General features: G+C 51.9%; 1 protein-coding gene across 3 annotated transcripts in view; it reads right to left on the reverse strand.

The window, feature by feature from the left end:
- The window catches only part of AGAP1 (ArfGAP with GTPase domain, ankyrin repeat and PH domain 1), a 617,334-nt gene that overhangs the window by 365,026 nt on the left and 230,494 nt on the right, over positions 1-21,814 (reverse strand). For all 3 annotated transcript variants that reach the window (XM_058299852.2, XM_058299856.2, XM_058299853.2), the window contains exons 4-6: positions 17,561-17,646; positions 10,520-10,661; positions 4,461-4,595 (exon numbers count right to left, since the gene is read on the reverse strand). In XM_058299852.2, coding sequence (XP_058155835.1) covers positions 4,461-4,595; positions 10,520-10,661; positions 17,561-17,646 — 363 coding nt within the window. The remainder of the gene's footprint in view (positions 1-4,460; positions 4,596-10,519; positions 10,662-17,560; positions 17,647-21,814) is intronic.

Genomic DNA, 21,814 nt, shown 5'->3' on the forward strand with positions numbered 1-21,814 from the left:
CCTGGCTCCCTGCGTGACCTCAGGTGAGTCCTGCCGCCTCCCACTCAGGTTTGTTCCCCACAGGCATCCGTGCTCAGCGGGCCACTGCCGGGCAGTGGTGGAAACCAGGTGGAATGGCCTCCACGGAAGGACTGTTCTCCGGAATGGGGAGTGCAGGACAGACGCCAAGAGCTGGGGCACTGGCGCTGGAGGACTGGCTCTGCTGTTCCTGGAACGGAGCATGCTCAGCGGGGTAGGTACCCATCCACCCGGGTAAGGCCCGTGAGCGTGAGATGCCGCTGCGCACGCAGGAAGCCCTGGGCTGCTCGAAGCAGCGGCGGCGCCAGCAGGTGGCATGCAGAACTCTTTAATGCCACCACTCAGCAGTTTCTATCCTCGTGCACCTAAACTGAGGGTCTTTCTTTTACTGTTAATCACACAGCTCTATCGAGGATGAAAGGTCACTAACTGTCCAGTTATCCTGGCCAAACAACACCGTGACAAAAACCAGCCGCCTGGGAGGCTGCAGCCAACAGATGGCAGTTTGTAATTTATCTTCTCACCTGCATCTCTACCGGGCCTAACAATTATGTCAGACCAAAATGTTTCCTACTGCCCTACGAATGCGAGCTTAAAAAGTCAGGTTAGCACCTTCTCCTAGTATACAGAATATGGTGCAGCCCGCGTGGGGCCTGTGGACACCTCTAAGCACTAGGAGGGCTTCTGGGAGAAGAGTTAGGATGATTTTAGGTTGTCTTTCAACGTCTGCGCTGACAAATCCCATCAGCAACACTAGCCTGCTCTGCCTTCCCAAAGACCTGACTACAGTGCCGCGAGGGCCACGTGCTGCGCCACTCAGGAAATTGGTTCATTTTTAGAGAGAAAAAACTTTTCTTTAAAAAAAAAAAAGGAAATACATATATATACACACATATGTGTGTGTGTGTGTGTGTATAAAGTGCCAGAGAAACAATGTCAGCGAAAAATGACCTTTAGTATCCAGTAATCAATCATCTTATATACCCAGGGCTGACGAGAATAAATGACCGGGAATTTTCAAAGTTTTTAAATGCTCAACGCTGAAATGACCATTTTAACTTTAAAACTGCAAAAGACTGTAGTTATAGAGATGACAAGCAGCCAGCAGAACAGCACGGAATCAGACAGAGCGAGGCCAGATGGGGTGTGGGTGAAACCTAGGCAGGAGGGGGGCCCCGTGTAGCCTGCACTGGGCCTGTGGGCAGCGGCCACCTCGAGCCCATGTGCCCAGCTGGCCGATGCCCCTGGCACTCCCTCCCAGGGCTCTCCTGGGCACACAGGCCACTAGCCAGGGAACAACGACCTGGGTCAGACTCAGTGTCCAGATGAAACAGAAACAGTGAGTCTAGTAGTTCCCCAACGGCGACTCATTTAAAGGGACCCTCAAGTCGGGCAGGCTATTCTGCTCCACAAAGCACAGAAACCTGCCAGTGCCACTAAACAGGTCTCCAAATAGCTAAGGGGTGCGAGAGAGCAGCCGGCCCATCGCTTTCCACCAGCACCCCTAGATGAGACACAGCTCGCCTTCCCGTGGGACTGTGGAATGCTCATCCTCCCTGTACTTGGACTTCACAAAGGCAGGCACCCACCTGTGCTTCCCAGCAGCGTATTTTATATGGTGATTGTGGTACATATAGTAAAACGAAGCGGTCCCCGGCGGTCGAGCTCGTGGGGCTTCCTGGCCCCGCGCACACCCCGGAGGGAAGCGTGCGCTCAGGACACGGCTCACAGCTCTGCTTCATTTAATAACAAGTGGTGGCCCCGTGTCATGGTTAAGGTCCCAGGGATTCAATCCAGGCACAGCTTTCGTCCAGTTATGTAACTTTTCTGAGTCTATTTCTTTAACAAGCGCTTGTTTTCCTTGAAGATTAAAATGGACTGTTATTGTTCATGTTTGTAAGTTCTTAGTACAGTCTAACTCGATGGGCAACTATCTTTACCATTAGGTAATGGAGAGTTTGTAATTTAAGTAAATAAAAATGTAAATACAAATACAAAACTATATGTACCACAATCACCATATAAAATATATAGAAGATCAATATTATTTTGAAAACATATCTCATAACACCAATGAAAAATATTATCAGGACAAAATCACCAGTCACAGGAGTTGTAGCCCTTACTGTGGGTGTTAAGATGCCACAAAATGCAAATATTAACGGGAATGAATTATTTCTAAAATAAAAATTAACATTTACTGAGAAACTCCTGAGCCCACATAAACCCACACTAAGGTTCCACAGCTTCGTCAGTCCACTCATTATGTTGGGAGGTAACACGTCACCTGTCACAGCAACGCACTCGTGTTAACATTTTAAGAAAAGAGCATTTGGAAATATCACTCCTGAGTCTCACCTTCGTGTTAATTTTTCAAGAGCCCACCTCGCTGCTCGCCAGCTCTCCCGCTGAAACGCTTCCAGCACGCCCTGCCAGCGCGCCGCTCCTCCCACATTTGGGGTCAGGCCTGAGATGGGCAAGGGGGATGCACGGTCACCTTGCCCTTCCAACTGTCAACTCACTTACCAGGTTACTGTGCAAAAGATGCATAAGTGATGGGAAATCCATGTTTGTTACCCACAACCAATGTCGAAGGGCTCTATCACTGTGGACATTAAACTCGTGCACATGACCAAGCTCCAATCATCCCATCAGGGGTCGCAAACTTCCTGGAAACGTGCACACAGTAAATATTTCCGGCTTTCTGGGCCATGAGGTCTCTATCCCAGCTACTGAACTCTGCGGGAATAGCCTGGAGCAGAGAGCAGCCTTGCTGGGGCCATGAGCAGGCGGGTGTGCCTGTGGCCCTTACAACACTGGGCAGGTGTTTCCTGGCCCTGCACCCACTCAGCATTCTAACTTTTGCGGGGTTTCGGGCGATTCAACGGCAAGGAGCGCCTGCCTCTGCTGGAAGCCGTCTCTCTGAAGAGCTCCACGTGCTTCCTGGCATACTTCTTCCCCATCTCATTAACAGGCAAGGACCCCCAAGACTGGGGCCACATGTGCTGCCCCAGGTGTAAACCAGAGTCTGCAGCGCAACTGCACGTTCTCCCAACACAGCCCAGCATGCGGCGGCCCGTGCAAACAGGTGCCTCAGGAAGCAGGGGCGGGCGGCCCAGGGGTCCCAAGTGTCCTAGGAAAGGCCACTGCACAGGTAAGACACAAAGGACCAGCTACTGAAAATGTGCAGAAAGAAAGAGAGGCCTGATCATTACCTGCGAGGTCAAAGGAGCTTCGAGAAGAACCTGGCTGGTAAGGAAAACGGAAGAGGAGGCAGGTTTAAATAATGGACAGGGTTTTTGAATCATAATAAAATGAAAAAAGCATGGAAATCCTACAATTTCCTCTGAAAATTTGGATAGTTAAAAGAAAGTTTGGATAGTTAAAAGAAAAGCATATGTTGCCCCGTTTTGGCGAAGTAGCCCCAGGATGCCAGATCCTGTAAGTGTTGCTTTGAATAACGCAAACTACTTTTCAGGGGGGCTGGTGCCCAGCAAGGCCGTGAGAACCTCTGCAGCGACTAGGACACTGTGCAGAGTCAGAAGCTGCCTGCCGGGCGCTGCCCCCGGCCACCCCGCGGCACCGTGCACTGCCCCGGGCAGGTGCAGGGGCGCCCAGGCGCGTGGAGCGGAGGTGGCTCTGCCACCTGGGATATAAACAAGGGCGGGCGGGGAAACAGCTACTGATTTCCCACCGCTCCATCAGAGCCGGGACCCTCTGCCTCGTCTCCCAAATCTCCACGTCTAGAAGACCCTACCCCAGAGGCCTTGCCGGTTCCCAGGCCAGGCGCCACCGCTGCCCGCGGGCTCCCACAGCACGCCCCACCGACCCTTTCACGCCGCTGGCATCTGGCGTCACAATTCTTCACGTGTTTCGCACCCTAGAGAAAGGTCTCCTGGCCGGCTGGTGGCTGGTCCAGAAACGGGGGTTCAATTCCCAAGCCTGCGTCCCTGCCCTCCCCTCCCACTCACCACGGCCCTAATGGGAGAGAGTCTTTGGTCCAAACTTTGCTCTCTTTCTCTTTTAGTTTATTCTCCTCAAACACTAACATCGAATATGTAAATGCTTTTTTTTTTGAAAGAATGGGATGGGTTTGAGAACGAGCCGTTAGAGAGAACAGCTGGCACGTGCGTGAGTTTGCGAACACGTGTGTAAATGCTAGCTCAAGAACGTCTTCCCCCCATGCACAGGAAGGTCACGGAGGTGGAGCACAGCCTCCATCTCAGCAGGGTTTACAGCAGGTGCTCCGTGGCCTCCTGAGAACTACGCGAACGCGTCACTTAGACGCCACGGGCTCGGGAGTCGCCCCTGGCACGCGGCTCGGCTTCAACGCTGGTGCCCGCGCACCGACGACGCGTTTGTCACCCGCATGCGGGCAGGCGGCGCCCTCTTCCGGAAGCCCCTGCGCGCCACGGTGGCGGTGGTGCCGGGGCGGTACTCACCATCCTGGAAGACCCTCTCCACGTTGAGCCCGTAGGTGGCGCAGGTCTCGTAGTAGGTGCAGCGCTTCAGGTCGTTGGAGAGCTTGCGCGCGCGGGCGTCGTCGATGACGCGCGGGTTGCTGGAGCTTATGGCATCTGAAACAGACAAGAGCGGCATCTCTGGTTACTCCCCGCCACCGGAGGCCCGGGCTGGCTCTGACCTGTGCCCCGCGCGGTGGAGACGGAGTTCTCGCAGGGATCTGGAACTCAGGAAACCGAGTTTAGCCCCAAGTAACAGCTTCCAATGCCAGCATACTCGTTCGTTAGCGGGACCCGGGAAGGAGAGCGTCGAAGCCGATATAAAGCAATGTGCGGGAGGCGCGCGAGGAAGAACGCGTTCAACGGGGCTCCATAGGAAAATACTTTAAAGAGCGGGGAGAAGCTAAGAAAACCACCCAGCACCATCTGCAGGTCACCTCCTGTCTACAAAGCACTCTGCGAAATGGTCGTGTGTTATCTATATTCTCCCAGATGTGGCCAAACATCCACCCACCCGTCCATGCATCTGTCCATCCCTCCCTCCCTCCATCTACCTAACCATCCCTCTCTCCATCCTGTAAATGTCTGTTGAACCCCAGTAGGTGTCTGCTCCTGTTCAAGGCACAGGGGACCCCAGTGAATAAGCAGCAACAATCCGTGCTCTCACGGGGCAGGTGTTCCAGGAGAAAAGGGGAAGAAAATAAATGAGATGAGTATGAGAACAGAGATGAATGCGAGATGATGGCAAGTGCTAAGGAGGGAAGTGGAACAGGAGGAGGGGAGGCGCCGTGTTGTAGGGCAGGGGTGGCCGGGGAGCCCCACCTGCAGGACCAGCAGCAGCCGGCGCCACCTGGCTCAGAGCACCTGGGTGGGAGGGAGGTACGCTGCAATAGTCCTGGGGCCCAAGGGGAGCACAGAGGGAGGGGGAATGAGGGGCAGGGCGGGGAGCAGGGCCTTGGTGGCTGCCCGGGAAGGAGGGACTCACTGGGGACAGGGAGCACGGGAGGGGTGACGTCGGCTGGGGTCTTCCCAGAACCGTGCTGGCTGATGTCTGAGGAGGGGGAGACGAGGCAGGGGAAGGAAGCCCGTCACGAGGCTCCTGCAATGACCCGGCACAAGGCGGGGTGACGTGGACAGGGAGGTAGGGACCAGGGGGCTGGACCCATGGCTTGAATGACGGTCTGCCGTGGAGTCACAGGTGACTGAGACACGGGAAGGGCTGTCCCCACCCACGCTTGGACCTGTGTGCACGAGGGGTGTGACCTGTGGGCACGAGCGGTGTGGAGCAGGAGAGCAGAGATGCCCACGGCCAACCACTAGCTTCCCGAAGAAAAGACAATCAGTCTCTTCATTCAGCCTGGCTTCCACCATCTGTGTCCTGCCATCGTCCCTCCCCCCGTTCACTTCGTTCTTAGTTTTATTAGTTACTGTTGAGAGCCTGCGCTGTAGGAGGAGGGGGGCAAAATGTCACCAGGTACTGTGTTCAGGTGTCTGATGACAGGTGCTTTTCAGAGCGCCTGTACAATCTGAAAAGTTTTAGAGGGTTTCAAGGCTCTTACACTATAAAAAAACCCACAATTCTTTAAACAGAAAAACACCAACAGGAGTTTCTCTATGAGGCAAAGGAACACCAAAATAATAGGAGTAATAGAAAACCACCACCACCCTCTAAATTGTGTGTATTTCTGAACAGGAAAAGGATTAGCTCTCTGTTTTGTTTTTTAATTAGAGAACTTGTTGGTTTACAGAAAAATCAAGCATAAAATATTGGACTTACCCCACTCAGCTAACATGGAGTTGAAGAATGTCAACCACCACAGCATGGAGCCTAGAGTGCCTACAACTGAAAGCAGGAGGATTGCATCCAGCATCCATGTGGAATCTAAGCCCCCTCTTGACATAGATGTGGAATGGACACAACCAAGCCAAGGTCCACAGGAAGGAGGAATACTGTAAGGATTAGAGTGGACTTAATGATATTCTATTCATGAACTATTGTGGTTAATAATCGAGAAAATGTCGCATTGGTGTGGAAAAAGTGGCCATGGTGGCTGCTAGGTGAGGGGAATGAGAGGAAGAAATGAGATGTGGAGGCGTTTTCGGGACTTGGAGTTGTCCTGGGTGGTGCTGTAGGGACAATTACCGGACACTGTAGATCCTCCCATGGCCCACTGGATGGAACGTGGGAGAGTGTGGCGATGGTGTGGACCACTGGCCATGGGGTGCAGCAATGCCCAGAGATGTACTCACCAGATGCAATGGATGTGTCATGATGTGGGAGGAGTGGTGGGGTGGGGGCAGTGGGGGTGAATGGGGACCTCATATTTTTTAAATGTAATATTTTTTAAAAAATGAATATAATAAAATAAAAAATAAAAAAAAATACAGAGTTCCCATATACCCAGCCTATGACTAACACCTTGCATTAGTGCAGTATATTTGTTACAATTCTTGAAAGAACATTTGAAAAGTTCGAGTATTCACTATAATACATGGTTTTCAACAGGGCTCACTGTTGTACAGGCCTATACTTTAAAAAAATTTTTTATTCTAGTGACATATATACCATCTATATCCATATTCTGAAGTACAAAGAACAAGGACATTTAATGAATAACTGATTCATGATTCACTCCTTCCCTGTTTTTTTTTTTTCTATTTCCTATTTTAGCCTATGGAATACAGGGATTTGAACTCATATTTCTTAATTGCCCTAAGGCAAGACAAACTAACTCTGTGATTCAGGACTGGTTTGTTGAAGTGACCTGGGCAGCCTGGATATATGTTCTAGAAAATGTCCTGGGCAAGTCCTGTGGCGGGGATGTCGTTAAACGCCTCTTCCTGTCTTCCTGTTTTGTGGATTTTAAATCTGACTTGGGCTTCACAACATTCAAGAAAAAGAAGTTATTTTGTAAAGGTATAAATATCTTTTAAGAAGACATTAGGGAAAAGTTAGAAATCCATAACTTTTCAATCCTTCAGTGTACTCTGGAAAGCGCAGGCTACCGAGCCTCCGCCCGGCTTCACCCGCGGCCTGCATGGGGCCCGCGTGCCGTGGGCCCCGGCACTGCCCTAACTCGCCTTCAAGGCCGCTTCATGCCTAGACACAGCTCACAGAAACAGCTCTGCTCGAGCTGCACCCCCAATTTCAGTTCCACACTATTCTCAAGTTTTCATTCCACGTTTAACGCTGCGTCTTTTTTACAGTGCACACTTCTCCCAGAAATCAATTTAACATCCAAGTCTTTAAAGGGTAACTAATTCAGCAAACATTGGGTAATTACCTCCTCCCAACATCTTGTCCAGGTGTAAAGAGTCACAGAGTTTATTCTCCAGAAAGAAAACACACCCCTGCCGCCCCCTCCATTAAGAACTGACCGTGGGAAGCAGATTTGACTCAACAGATAGAGCGTCCGCCTACCACATGGGAGGTCCAAGGTTCACACCCCGGGCCTCCTGAGCTGTGTGGTGAGCTGGCCCACGCACAGTGCTGATGCACGCAAGGAGTGCCCTGCCACGCAGGGGTGTCCCCCGCATAGGGGAGCCCCACACACAAGGAGTGCACTCTGTAAGGAGAGCCGCCCAGCGTGAAAGAAAGTGCAGCCTGCCCAGGAGTGGCACCACACACATGGAGAGCTGACACAAGATGACGCAACAAAAAGAGACACAGATTCTCGGTGCCACTGATAAGAATCCAAGCAGACACAGAAGAACACACAGCGAATGGACAGAGAGCAGACAACTATTGGGGGGCGGGGGGAAGAAATTAATAAAAAATAAATCTTTAAAAGAAATGACCCTGACTCTTTTTCCACCTCAGGGCCACTCGCCCTAGCCACGGGAGGGCAAGTTCCCTTGTCCACCCCGAGGTGGAACCCACTCAGTCCACACAGATGCCCTCGCTCGCTCCCGCTTCCGGCCCTCCGAGGCCCGTTCAGCAGCCCTGTCCTGACGGCATGGGGTGGGGCTGTGTCCAAACCAGTGAGCTGAAGAGGAAAGTGCCTCACACACAAGGCAGCCTGGGAGCCCCCCGAGAGGGACCCTTGTCGCGCATCGAGCCCACCAAGGGCCCCACGTTAAAGGGCTCCCTTCCCAGGCACACAACAGTCACTTCATAGACGTTTCTGACAATAGGGGCCATGAAAGGGGTGGAATCTTCTCCTCGGGAAGCACAGGTGCCCCAAGGTCTCCACTTAGCCACCCGCAGACCCCCTGGCAGACACACGGACACACGCCTGCAGGGTCCCAGCAGGGACGGCGGGTGGGGCACGGGGGGCAGTCTCCACCCCCCCGTGTCCCCCCCAGCAGGCGCGGAGGCCCACAGGGAAACACCTCTGCCCAGTGACGACGGCAGAGACAGGGACTGAGAAAAGGGCTGCTGGCATCCCAGCGGAGTCAGGAAAAACCTGGCCATGCTTTAGGTACGAGGAATCAAAGGCACCTCGGCACGTGGGCGCCACACGCCGACTCCTCGCTGTTCAAGGCGACAGGCCAGGGCACACCCCACGCCCGGGGGCCCCACATTTCGCCCATCCTCCACCCACAGAAGCTGAACACGGCACACCTGACCTTCCCGGCGCAGCCTGGGGGCTGAACTGCCACCGATCTCCGCGAATCTAGAGCGACAAAGCCTTCTGGATCCTAAACACGAACTTTCCCAGCAGCTCGGCAGGTGCACCTGCCCTCGCCATCCGGAGGCACGTGGGCAGGAATCTCCTGTCGAGCCCGTGCACAGAGGCTCTAATGTGAAAGCAATCTCTTCGATTTTAGGCAGCTTTAGGCAGAATCTATCTAAAATAAGCCACCCATCGTAAAACACGTATTAAGAATTTCTAAGATGCCAACTCAAATAGGCCATCTCTCCGTACTGGTAAGAACCGGGGGCTTTTTATCGGAGCGGCCTTGTTTCCCGTTGGCCGCCAGAGGGCGCTTTAGGCATAAAGAACCGTGAAGCATGTCTCTTCCGATGGGCTGTAAGTTCCTCTCCAATTCTTTACCAGTTACAAAGACCATAGGCAAAAAAGGGTGTGTGTGTGTGTGTGTGCGTCTACCCAACTCTAACACTTGGCATCTGGCACACTAAGGAAATATTTTTAGCTTATTCTCTCAGCACACATACCCACACACATGGCAGCGGCTTGCCCATCCAAATTCCTGCCGAAGTGGCCGGTGACCTTGCCTGGTGACACTCTAAGTGGTAGGGTATACAGCTGGCCACCTGTTTGCCCAGCGTGGGGGTTGTCTTATACAAGTCAGTCTCACCTTGGGGCATGTGAGGGAACGGCAGATGTGCTAATTTCTGAATGAATTTACAAAAACAGCATATTCACAAAAACTTGGGAGAACAATACAATTTTTCTTGAAACGGTTATTTCTTCACTTACTGACAGTGTTCAGGTTACCCCTCACCTCGCTAACTCGGTGAAACTCTGCACATCCTCTTAATCAGACCCTGATGCTAGAGAGGACCACAAAAGAGGGCTGGGGTCAAGGCCGGCTGATCCCACCCGACGGTCCCCCTACCGAGAGGCCAAGTGTTGGTGACCTGGAAGGAACCGAGAAATGTGCCCAGGGCGATTCCACGCCAAGGAACCTGCCAGAGTGAAAACAAGATACTGATCATAAGAAGGAGCAAATGGAGTAGAATAAAGCAGAACTCTGCCGTATCAAAAATCAGTATCATGTGAAGGTGCAAAGTTAAAATAAATGAGCTTTTAGATTGCGTAGCAATTGCTTTTATATAACAGGCAGAATTAGGACACCCTAATGCAGAAAGTAACAGAAAATAGATTTTGTTTTTCCAAAAGCGCCTGGGGCGGGACGTTGTGTGTGTGCTTTGTGGCTGTCGGAGTGGTGCGGCCGGAGGATCAAATCAGGATACTGAGTTTGTTTTCTGGGTTCTCATTTATTACACGTGAGCCTTCCACAACAAAGTATTTCTTCCTTAAACCCTCTCCGAGTTCTTCCATAACCAAACACGGAAGACCGATCGGCTGCTGGAATCCTTAAGAAACAAAACCTGTGCCCAGACCGCGACTTACCCTGGGTCCCGACCAGAACGAGGGGCATCTCGCTCGTGTTCCGGTAGCTGGCCATGCGGCTGTAGTAGTGGTACACCGTCTGGAAACTTATCTCATCCTCCAGGCTGAAGACAAAGATAACAGCGTCCACCCACATGGCAAACTGGGAAGAAAAGAGGGGGAACTGGGTGAGCAGGCCCACGGAGAAAAGGGCGTCGACGGCGCCGCACCGGCGTCCGGGGCCGCGTGCACTCCTGCACCCCTGCCGCCCGAAGCCCGGCTCCTTTTACCACCTGCTGCGGCCGCCTCGCTGGCTTCCTTCCCCGGAGCGCGGCGTGCCTCTGCCAGCGCCTCGGGCACAGGGCCCTCATCGTCTTCCCACCCAGGACCCTCGGTCTGCCCACGGTGCAAACCCTACAAGTGCCCCCATGGTCTTCACACCTCCGCGACCACCCACCCTCTGACGGAGCCCGGAAACTGCGGCCCACGCCGCGCGGGCGACCCCTCCTCCACACCAGGGCCCGTCAGTTTGAGGATGGCCTTGAAGTAACCCGGAAACTTCCTCTTTACGCTCCAGGTTCTCAGTTCACCCATCATTCTCTACTTGGAATGACTCGCACCTCACAGTTGCTCCAGGAGGCCTTCCTGGAATAGGGGGCCTCCTTCTCTCGGTTCCCATAGCTTGCTCAGAAATCCATCCCCATCCCACCACCCCACCTGCCAGCTGCTGGCCTACCCATCTGTCAGAGGGGTGCTTTACATTGTGCCTTGTTCCGCTGAGCTCTTACAGCACCCCACGAGGAGATTAATACCTACTTTTAGCACAGTGCAAAACAAACCAACTGAACAGGGCTCCCTCAGCGTCAGCAGTTCCCACACTTGCTACCTAACCGGCACAGCCAGGACTGAGAAGGGCTCTGGCTAGCCCCACAGACCTTTCCCTTCCTAAGTGAAAACGGAAAAAAAATAAAACACCATGCTTGCTTCCTTTAAAAGCTGCAGAGGCCCTTGATTAAAGTGGCAGAACGAGATAACTCTACCCAGCCCCCCCAAAAGCTTTGAACACCAAACAAGAACTGGCAGAAACATCTTTCTCAAAGTTCTAGAATACAGTTTTAAGGACAGGGCGAATACTGAATAAAGAAAAAGGGCCATTGAAAAGCAGCAGGAGCTCGTGGCGCCATGGCCAGCTCCTCCCTCGCCCTCGCCAGCCCCATGTGGGCCCGGCCTATGCGCCCAGGGTGGATCCCGGGTCCTGCCACAGCGGGAGCAGATGCCCCCTCGTGTGCACACGGAGCTGGCGTGTCTGGCCCGGTCTGTCTGGTGGTAACCCAAGGGACTCCCCATCCCAGAACTTGCCCCGTGTGGGGAGGGCAGCTCACGGCAATCTCCTACAGAGAGAGCCAAGCTGGCGGGAACAGCGGAGCCGTGTGCCTGGCGCAAAGGCTCGCTGGCCGCAGGATGAGGACACACAGTGCAGTGCCCAGGACTGAGAGGGACCTGCTTCCTAGAGAAGACAGGACATGTGTGGTCCCGTGAAGAGGGGACAGTCCCCAGTGCATATCCGAGACGCGGCACACCAGAAAGGAACCCCTGCTCGAACTATGCCCTGAAGGAGAGCGCCTGCACAGGCCAGTCTGCAAAGTGGGAAAGGCGTTTCTTTTCATTCTTTTTGTTGTTGTTATTAACTCCTGGCAGTCAATATAAGCTCTGTCAGAACACTAGCCAGATACAAGCTTAAAGAACATATGTAGCGATCTATATTCCAGCAATAACACATTAAAATATCCAAGTGTCCAGGTTTCAATAAAACATTACAGAACAAAGAAACATGAAGTGATGGTCTAGGCAAAGACGACGACGAAAGCATCAGAAACCATCAGTGAGGAGGGAGCAGACCTAGGACCACCCAAAGACTTTAAAACAATGGTCCTTGTTATAGACAAAGAGCAAAAGGCAAGCATGAACGAAGGAATGAAGAAAATAAGGAAAATGACAGATGAACACAAAAGGACTACCCATAGAGAGGTGGACGTTAAGGTACCAAATGAACTGAAGACCAACAGCAACAAAACTGCCCTAGGAAAAAAAAAACATTCCTGCTAATATAGTTGGCAGAAGGAAGAATGAGTGAACTTGAGAAAAGGCAATTGAAATTACCCAGTCTGAGGAGAAGAAAGAAAGAAAGAAGACAAGTGAACAAGGGCCTGAGGAACCAGGGGATACTGTGAAATGTGCCAGTACATGCAGTGCCAGACTCCCAGGAGAAGAGAGAAAGTGGCAAAAAGAACATTTAAAGAAATAATGAGTGAAAACTTCCCAAATTTAACAAAAGACATGAATATATACATCCAAGACGCTACACGAACTCCAAACAGGGTCAACCCAAATACATCCACACCAGAATATTTATACTCAAACTGCCAAATGCCCAAGATAGAGAATTCTGAAAGCTGCGAGAGAGAAGCAACTTGTCATGTGCATGGGAGCCTGTGGAAGATTAGGTGCCAATTTCTCATGGGAAACATGGAGGCAAGAAGGCAACAAAAAAACTGCCAACCAAGTACTCTTATCCTACGAAATTGTCTTTCAAACATGAGGGAGAGATTAAGACATTCCCAGGTAAACAAAAGCTGAGCGAGTTCATCACCGTTAGACTAATGCTGTAAAAGATGCTAAAGGGAGTTCTGCAGGCTGAAAGGAAAGGACAACGGACAACAGACTGAAGCCACATGAAGAAATAAAGATCTCCAGTGAGGGTAACAACATGGAAAAATAAAACTGCTACTGCTATGTATTTTTGGTTTTTAACTCTACTTTCTACTTCCTGAAGGATTTAAAAGGTAAATGCATAAACTGTAATGGGATATCAATGGTTTGGACTGATAATGTATAAACATGTATTTGTGATAAGAACTACATAAAAGTAGGGGATGAGGGTATAGGCACATAGTTCACGGGGAAAGGGACAGGGAGAGGGGAGAGAAATGAGCAACTAAAGATGTAGCTCAAGTGGCTGAGTGCCAGCTTCCCATGTATGAGGTCCCTGGTTCGATCCCTGGTACCTCTTAAAAACAAAAAAACCAACTGTCATTGGAGAAATGAATGTAGCTCAGTGGCTGAGCACCTGCTTCCCACGTACGAGGTCCTGGGTTCAATCCCCGGTACCTCCTAAAAAAAAAAGAAAAGACAATTAGAGGCAATACATGATCCTGGACAGGATATGATAAGGGAGGAGAAAAGGCTCAAAATGACATTATAGGGACATATGAAAAAAATGGACCAATGCTCAATTCCCTGAACTTGATAAATGTGCATAAGGTGGATATATAAGTGACTATCCTTGTAGGAAATGTACATGGCAGTAGTAAGGGCTCAAGGAGCAGGAAATATACAACTACACTCAAGTGTTCAGAAAATAGGCTACTGACAGAATGATGGCTAGAGAGCTAGGATATGACAAATGTAACAAAATGGTAAAACTGGTGGACCTGAGTATCTGGGGGAACAGGGGCATGCTGGGAGTTCCCTGCATTGGTATTATTTTTGTAACTGTCCTATAAGCTGGAAGGTATTTAAAAAAAAAAGGTTTTTAAAAAAAAGTTGTCATTCCCAAATACGTTTTTACAACCAAGGTATCTCTTTATATTTTGAGAAATGTTAAGTGGATTAATCTCTGGCTTCTGCATATAACTGAACACTGTATTCAATTATATGCAAGAACTGCATGTGATGAAAGTTAAATACACCTGACATTCTAATGATAAATGTATAACTGGGTGAGAAAGGGAACTCTGAAACAAGGTCTCCTGAGGAAATCTTCCTGGTCCATCGGGAAGGCTGACCTCCTCTCTGCTGGGAGCTGCGCTTTTTCCCCTCCTCTTCCAAGAAGCTGGGTGAGCACAGCGCCAGTCTGCTCTGAACGGCTCGCTGTTGCCAGGTCCAGACCCCATCTCCACGACCGAAGCTGGGACCCCTGTCGGAACCTCCACGCAGGAAATGCAAACCCCGTCCCATTCTGCCCGCCCCCGCACCTAGCACGAGGTGGGCGGTAAAGGCTAAGTGAACACACGCCCTCCTGAAGGCTCCCCCCTCACCCGCAGCGTAAAAACAAAAAGGGAGTTAACTGGAGGGCTGCTTCTCCTGGCTCAGGAGCACACCGTAAGAAGCCATTACCTGGGGGCAGAGGGGAGTAAATGCCTGTACGGGTGAGAAGAGAGATCAGGCTGCCACCGGACAGGTGCAGGAACTCGAAAATTGCTTTCTCCCTTCAACACTGAAGTAGGCGCTGCCTAATTTTGTATAAAATCCCACCCCTATTTTTGAAAGGCTCCCTCCTGATATCCCTAGAAGCAGAAACCTTTACTTTAGGGTACGCTCCCAGGCCAGGAAACACCTCTGGTGGCAGGAAGTGCTCGGGGAGGAAGGCGGGCTACACGCTTTCTCTCAGGGAGGCCGCGACAGAGCACGCCTGGGGGTGCTGGCTCAGCCGGCAGGTCGGGGCAGGTGGCCACCCGCCTGTGCCCCGGTTCACCACCCCCTCCGGCCACACCCAGGAGAAATCTCTGGGCAGCAGCTGCCGGCCAGGAGCCACCCGAGGGTCGTAGGGTTTTGTCTCAAGGACTGAGGGAGACGATCCAAACGAAGCACTGTCCCCGCGAGCCCTCACCCGGGGCTGCCCGTTACGGGCTCAGCTCACAGTATGGGATTTTTGAGGTGAAAAAGAAACACAAAGTGTGTCCCACTGTTTGCTACAGACCCTGGCTTGTTTTCCTTAAAGCAATCACTTCCTAAAACTATAGAGACTAAACAGAAGGAAAAAGCTCCTTAACCAATGCCTTTATATACGCTAAGCATTTGAAACTATTTAACAGATATTTCCACAGGTACTGAGAGAGGATGGATCTCCCCTGGAAGACCCCACTGGGAATGGGACACGGAGGTGTTTTTTGTTGTTGTTGCTGATGATGTGTAGGGACACCCAAAAGACCTAAATATAAATAGGGTGATGGGAGGCGGATGTGGGTCAAGCAACTGAGCTCCTGCCTACCACACGGGAGCTCCCGGGTTTGATTTCCAGTGCCTCCTGGAGAAGACAAGCAAGGCAGCGAGCTGGCATGACGAGCAGGCGTGACAAGCTGACACAACAAGATGATGCAACAAGGAGACACAAGCAGGGAGCTGAGGTGGCTCAGATGATTGAGTGCCTCACTCCCACACGGGAGGTCCCAGGTTTGCTGCCTCCAAAAGAGAAGACCAGCAGACACAGAGAGCACACAGCAAATGGACACAGAGAGCACACAGAGCACACAAAAACGAGGGAGGGGAATAAACAAATAAAAATGAATCGCAGCGGAGACTGGGAAGGGAGTTCGTGGGCGCCCGTCGGTTGTCTCGGGGCTGGGCTCTGCTCTTTAAAGCCAGCGCGCAGCAGAGGGGGCTCAGGCTGGAAGGCGGGGAACCCCAAACGGGTCGCCTTCCGACAAGCTCCCGACAGGCAGGGGAGGCTTTGGAGATGCTTTTAGGAAACTGGGTGTTAGGAGTACAAACCACCATCACACAGTTAACTCTTTCCAGTACTCGCCACATCATCACAGGTAAAGAACCACCTGCTGACTCAGGCACCCGCAGCTTCTCTGGCCAGCTCCACGCAGTGGAAAGCACGGCACTAACCGCGCCACTGCTTGCACTCCTGTAGGTTTTTCAATGTTTTTCTGAGGTTCTTCATGTTTGAAAAGGCCTGTCCCGAGTCCCTCCAAAACATTTATATGCTAGAAAAATTAGAAAATGAAACCAGGCAGCTTCTCTGCTGTACCCACCTCGTTCTATTTACTGGCTGCCCTGGAGGACATCGACATCAAAGGAGCCCTGGTGGCAGCAGAGCAGATGGTCCCTGCACTGCTGCATGACCAGGAAAGCATCATTCAGCTTCCCCAGCACAGTAACGGCCCACCTGCACACCTCTCCCTGCTGAACTGGAAAGTAACTTCCTGCTCTGATCTTTTCACTTTTAATATGTCTTTGAGATTCTTCCTTATTTAATATCAAGGGTGCCGTAGCACTAATGCTAAGAATCAAAAATTTTCACACTTTAACATCTTTGATATCAGAATGCTCCTTCTTATGGTAGATGCTTCAGTTTAACTGGCAGCATTTTTCCTGTAAACACTAGCATATCTTACAATCACTGGTATGTTAGACTCAGTGAAACATGGTGAACCTATCAATTTTTTTTGAATGGGTACGTGTTCTCTCAATGTATTGAGTACCAGAATTTAACAACCCTCTACACTCAATGTTTTTCATTTTAATCAGCCTATAATCTTGTACCACACTTTCACAAGAAAGAATGCCAAAGAAAATTTTAATATTTAGTTTGCACTAATAGGACAATGACTATTTCTATCTCTAGGCTCCTCTGAAGTGTTTAGCTAGCAAATTATTGCTAATAAAACACTGGATATTAAATAAATCAAAAGGAGGAGGTTTTCCATATTAATGCTTTTTTATTTCCAGAATTCCCATCCCTGAAGGATCTTTCAGAGAAATCACAACATGCTGTATGTGAATTCTCAGTAGAGGCTGACTCAGGCCAAGAAAGCAGCATGGAGGCCCTGGCATGGCCTCAAGGCTGAACCTCCCACCAGTCAACCCAAACAGAAGGAAAAAATAATACTTAAATACCATCTAGCAAAATTTCTAAATGACCTTATTGCTTTGGAGACCAAACCACTTCCAGAAAGAGAAAAAATGTTTAAACACTATAGAAATTTCTGGATAACAATTCAACTGAACTGCCAACAGCACAGAATCTGCTGAGTCCTCCTTATTAAGCCCCAACTTTCCCATAGGAAGAACAAGAGAATTAATTTATTAGAGACAAAATAAAACCAAAAAACCAGTCAGTGGGAAAAAATTTAAATAATGATTTCACTGAGTTTCTACTTATCACTTTAAAAAAAAAAAGGGCTTAACTCATTTCTAGACTCACTGTTGAATGGGAATCTCTACAAAGAAAACAAAGGGAGAAGGCCGGTTACCAAGGCTGCTTGCAATACTCACCTGAGCCTCTGGGGGGCCTCCTTCATCTCTAATCAGTAGCAGATAGCTTTGTCCATCAACAACAATCTCTTTCTTGAACCTTCCACCTGCCACACACACAAAAAATCTTGTTACAAAAGAAAAACCGAGTGTGAATAGAGCAAACAGACGTGGGCTTCGCTTGTGGAAAAATACACCCGAGGCTGTCGCCCTGAAGGTATTTAGAGTGGATTTCCTTGTCCTCCGCAACCACTGAATTTTAAAGCACTACTGAATTCAGATTTAAGTATGTGTCTTTTTTTTAAGAACCCATATTCATGGCTAGCTATAGAATACACGGCTTCCCATGCAATGCCAGTGGCTGACAAGAGTAGAATTTGAATGCGGACTTTGGATGTAAATCCAGCAATTCTCACTCACTGTAAACACTTGGCTACACAGAGTTAAGAAAACAGAGAATACGGCAATTGTCATTCTCTTGTTGGGTTCCCATAACGGAAGCGAATTTTTCACGCTGAACAGGTCCTGATCTAGACATACTTATCGATTCAAGGGCCGAGAACCTGTATTCTCCTCAAGAGAAACCCAGTTCTTGAAAGGAAAACATAGAACATCATGAGGATGGAATTTCCATAGTCACAGCTCACAGTTAGGGGAGGATGCCAAACTACCACACACACGTTAGACAGAAACTACTGGATGGCATCTCCACACAGGAGGGACAGAGCGGAGCAGCTGGCCGACAGGAGGCGTTAGGGGCGATGTGGAGTTAGCGAGCAACGCACTGGGACCCTCCCGAGCAGCGTGGGCAGCCCTGGGCACGGGGAGACCGAGGGCTGCCCTGGACATCCTGGCTGGCTCCCTCACCCAGAGGAGAGGGGCACGCAGCCTCCGAGCACATCTCCCGCCATGCCCCTCCTACAGGGACTCTAAAGTCACGATCTTTTCAAGTCTCTGGGCTGAGTTCTTTCTAGTTAACCCCCAAGGGGAACCTGAATTCTTGAACTTGGGTGAAGAAAGCCTCTCTGCATCACTGGCCTCTGGAAATCCCCGTCTAAACCCAGACTGGACTGCAGAGAACAATGCGGGCGGGTCTGTCCACCTGGAGCCCAACATGTGGTTCACCCAGGCACCCTCCACCTGGAGCCCCACCGTGTGATACACCTGGAGCCCTGCCACATGGTCCACCCAGGTCCCGTCCACCTGGAGCCCCACCATGTGATCCACTTGAGCCCTGCCACATAGTCCACTTAGGCGCCCTCCACCTGGAGCCTCACCACATGGTCCACCCAGGTCCCTTCCACCTGGAGCCCCGCCACGTGATCTACCTGGAGCCCTGCCACATGGTCCTCCTAGGCACCCTCCACCTGGGGCCCTGCCACATGGTCCACCCAGGTCCCCTCCACCTGGAGCCCCACCACGTGATCCACCTGGAGCCCTGCCACATGGTCCACCTATGCACCCTCCACCTGGGGCCCTACCACATGGTCCACCCAGGTCCCCTCCACCTGGAGCCCTGCCATGTGGTCCACCCAGGTGCCCTCCACCTGGAGCCCCACCATGTGATCTACCTGGAGCCCTGCCACATGGTCCACCTAGGTGCCCTCCACCTGGAACACTGCCATGCAGTCCACCCAGGTGCCCTCTACCTAGAGTCCCACCACGTGAGGCACCCTCCACATGGAGCCCTGCCATGTGATCCACCTGGAGCCCTGCCACATGGTCCACCTAGGCGCCCTCCACCTGGAGCCCTGCCATGCAGTCCCCCCAGGTGCCCTTTGCCTGGAGTCCCACCACGTGCTCCACCCAGGCATCCTCTACATGGAGCCCCGCCATGTGATCCACCTGGAGCCCTGCCACATGGACCACCTAGGTGCCCTCCACCTGGAGCCCTGCCATGAGATTCATTCACATGGAGCACTGCCACATGGTCTGCCAGGACCCCTCCACCTGGAGCCCGGCCATGTGGTCCACCCAGGCCCCCTCCATCTAGAGCCCTGCCACATGGTCTGCCAGGCCCTCTCCACTTGGATCCCCACCATGTGATCCACCCAGGCCCCCTCTACCTGGTCCCCGAAGGTCTCTCCACTTGGAGCACCGCCACGTTGTCTGCCAGGCCCCCTCCACCCGGAGCCCTGCACACATGGTCTACCAGAGTGGCCCTCCACGCAAGGGGATGTTCAACACCAGCATTTGGGTCTGGGCCCTTACAGTACCCAAGAAGCAGAAACTGGAGTCCCTACCCCATAGTAGGCCCAAGATGCATCCGAGGGCCTCCACGTGGGCTGCAGTCTTCGGAAAGTCACCACTGCGCTTCCCATCTTTCCACGTACACACACTTGCACACACACACTCACCAGCACTCTTTTGTAGGCACTGATAGATCAGGAAAACCCTATTTGCTTTATTTGATGTTCAAATCTCCGAAAATAAAAACCAACGAGAACTCTCCCGCACTAGAACAGATGCGCTCTCATTTCAAGCCCCCTCCCAGCACCGCTACTAAAAACTCTGAGTGAGAAGGAAATGCTTCGATGGGACATGGGACAAGTCTGCATGTGGATCCCGACAAGCCAAGCTACCCAGCTGCAGGACTGGGAAATGACTTAACTTCCCAGAACCGCCGGTTCCTCCAGGAACCTCTCCCAGAGGACAGCGGTGACTATTAAATGAGAAGGGGACATCAGGCCGTGGTGGCCCTCCTCAGCCCGCACACCAGCTTGCAGGGTGCACCCCCGGGCTGGGCTGGACCGCCTGCTCCAAGGCCCCTGGCTATGGGGTCTCTGGTGAGCTCACCACCGCCTGGACCTCAGCTGTACCATGGGGACAACCAGGGCCCCGCCTCCTGGGGGGAGGAGGGCTGAGGAAACAGAAAGCACCAGGGCAGTGCCTTGCCTGGGGCTATTATCACGATTGTTATTTAAAGTTTCTGCCTCCTGTTATCACTTTTACTAAAGGCAAAATATTGAAGATTTAATAAACCTGCTTACGAAAGAAAAATCTGCAGGAGCTGCAATTTTAGTCAATATTTCCTCCCTGTCTTTTAACCTCCAGGGATGCTGGGGAAGGAGAGAAAGATGCTGGAAACAGGCCATTTCTCAGCAAGATGAAATGGATGGAATTTTTAAAAAAAAGCAAAACTAGGGCAACTAAAAAACACTTGAAAAGGCAATCTATTCTTCTTGATTTGGGAGAAGAGCTTTGCCTTGCATGCCTTGTTCCTAGAGATCTGATTAGGCACACTCATCAGGAATGAGGGAAAAGCAACAGGACTGTGCGTAAGTGTCAAAACCGCTCCTGCGATTTCCAGCGGGCACTGAGGGTTGAGGGCTCACGCCACTGGCTACCTTGCTGGGAAGCGCACGCTTCGCCTCAGGTCGCCTTTGTTGAAGAATACACCTGAGAGAGACCTTCGCAGTCCCCAGATCACAAGGAATGGCTGTGCCTGGAGTTCGTTACTTCTCGGCACTACCAGCGCCTCGGAGCTGGGCGGGAGCTGCCGGGTTTCTCCGGGGGCGGCACTGACCAGGGCCAGAACTGGGCACATCTGCTTCCCATGACCTTCCGGCTCACCCCACGCTGAGAAAGGCTGTTTCCCGTTTGCACCCATGGTGCTCCCGGAGGTCTTCCGGAAGGCTTGGTGCCCTGCAGGGGCCTTTAAGACACCTAACTGGTTATGTGCTGGTTACGCCCACCTCGAGGAGCAGCGTTAACTTCATGCCACGAGGTCCCCTGTCCCGACACAATCCTGCTCTTGCTGCACAGGTTCGCCTCCCGTGAGCAGGCGTGCCCTGGCCTCCCAGATGGGCTCCCCAGCCTGACCTGGCTGGAGCCCAGGGCGGGTGGGTCCACCCAGAGGTCCTCCCCGGCGGCGCAGACTGACCTGGCTAGACGTGAGCACACCTTCAGCCTCACCCCTGGGCAAGGCGCCGCCATCCGCCCAGACGCCCAAGCCAGGTGCCCAGTAGGGCACAGGTGGCCCCCATCCTAAGGATCCCAAGGCCCCCAGGGGAGACAGCCAGAGCTGCACAGGCTCTAGGGGAAGGGAGGCCTGTGACAGAAGCCTCCACGGGAGGAGCTGCTGGATCCAATCAGCCGTCAGAGAAGGGGCATCTGGAGGAGGAAGGTGGGTGGGGCTGGGGAAGGGGTGGGGGGTGCTGTACCCTCTTGAGCCCGGTAAGTGGGTCACTCCCTGGGCTCCAACCCCCACTAGCCCACCGCCCACTTAAAGCTGGGTGACCTTTACAATGCTTTCCTCATCTGTAAAATGGGAAC

Source organism: Dasypus novemcinctus, chromosome 7 (genome assembly GCF_030445035.2).
Source record: "Dasypus novemcinctus isolate mDasNov1 chromosome 7, mDasNov1.1.hap2, whole genome shotgun sequence".
NCBI lineage: Eukaryota > Metazoa > Chordata > Mammalia > Cingulata > Dasypodidae > Dasypus > Dasypus novemcinctus.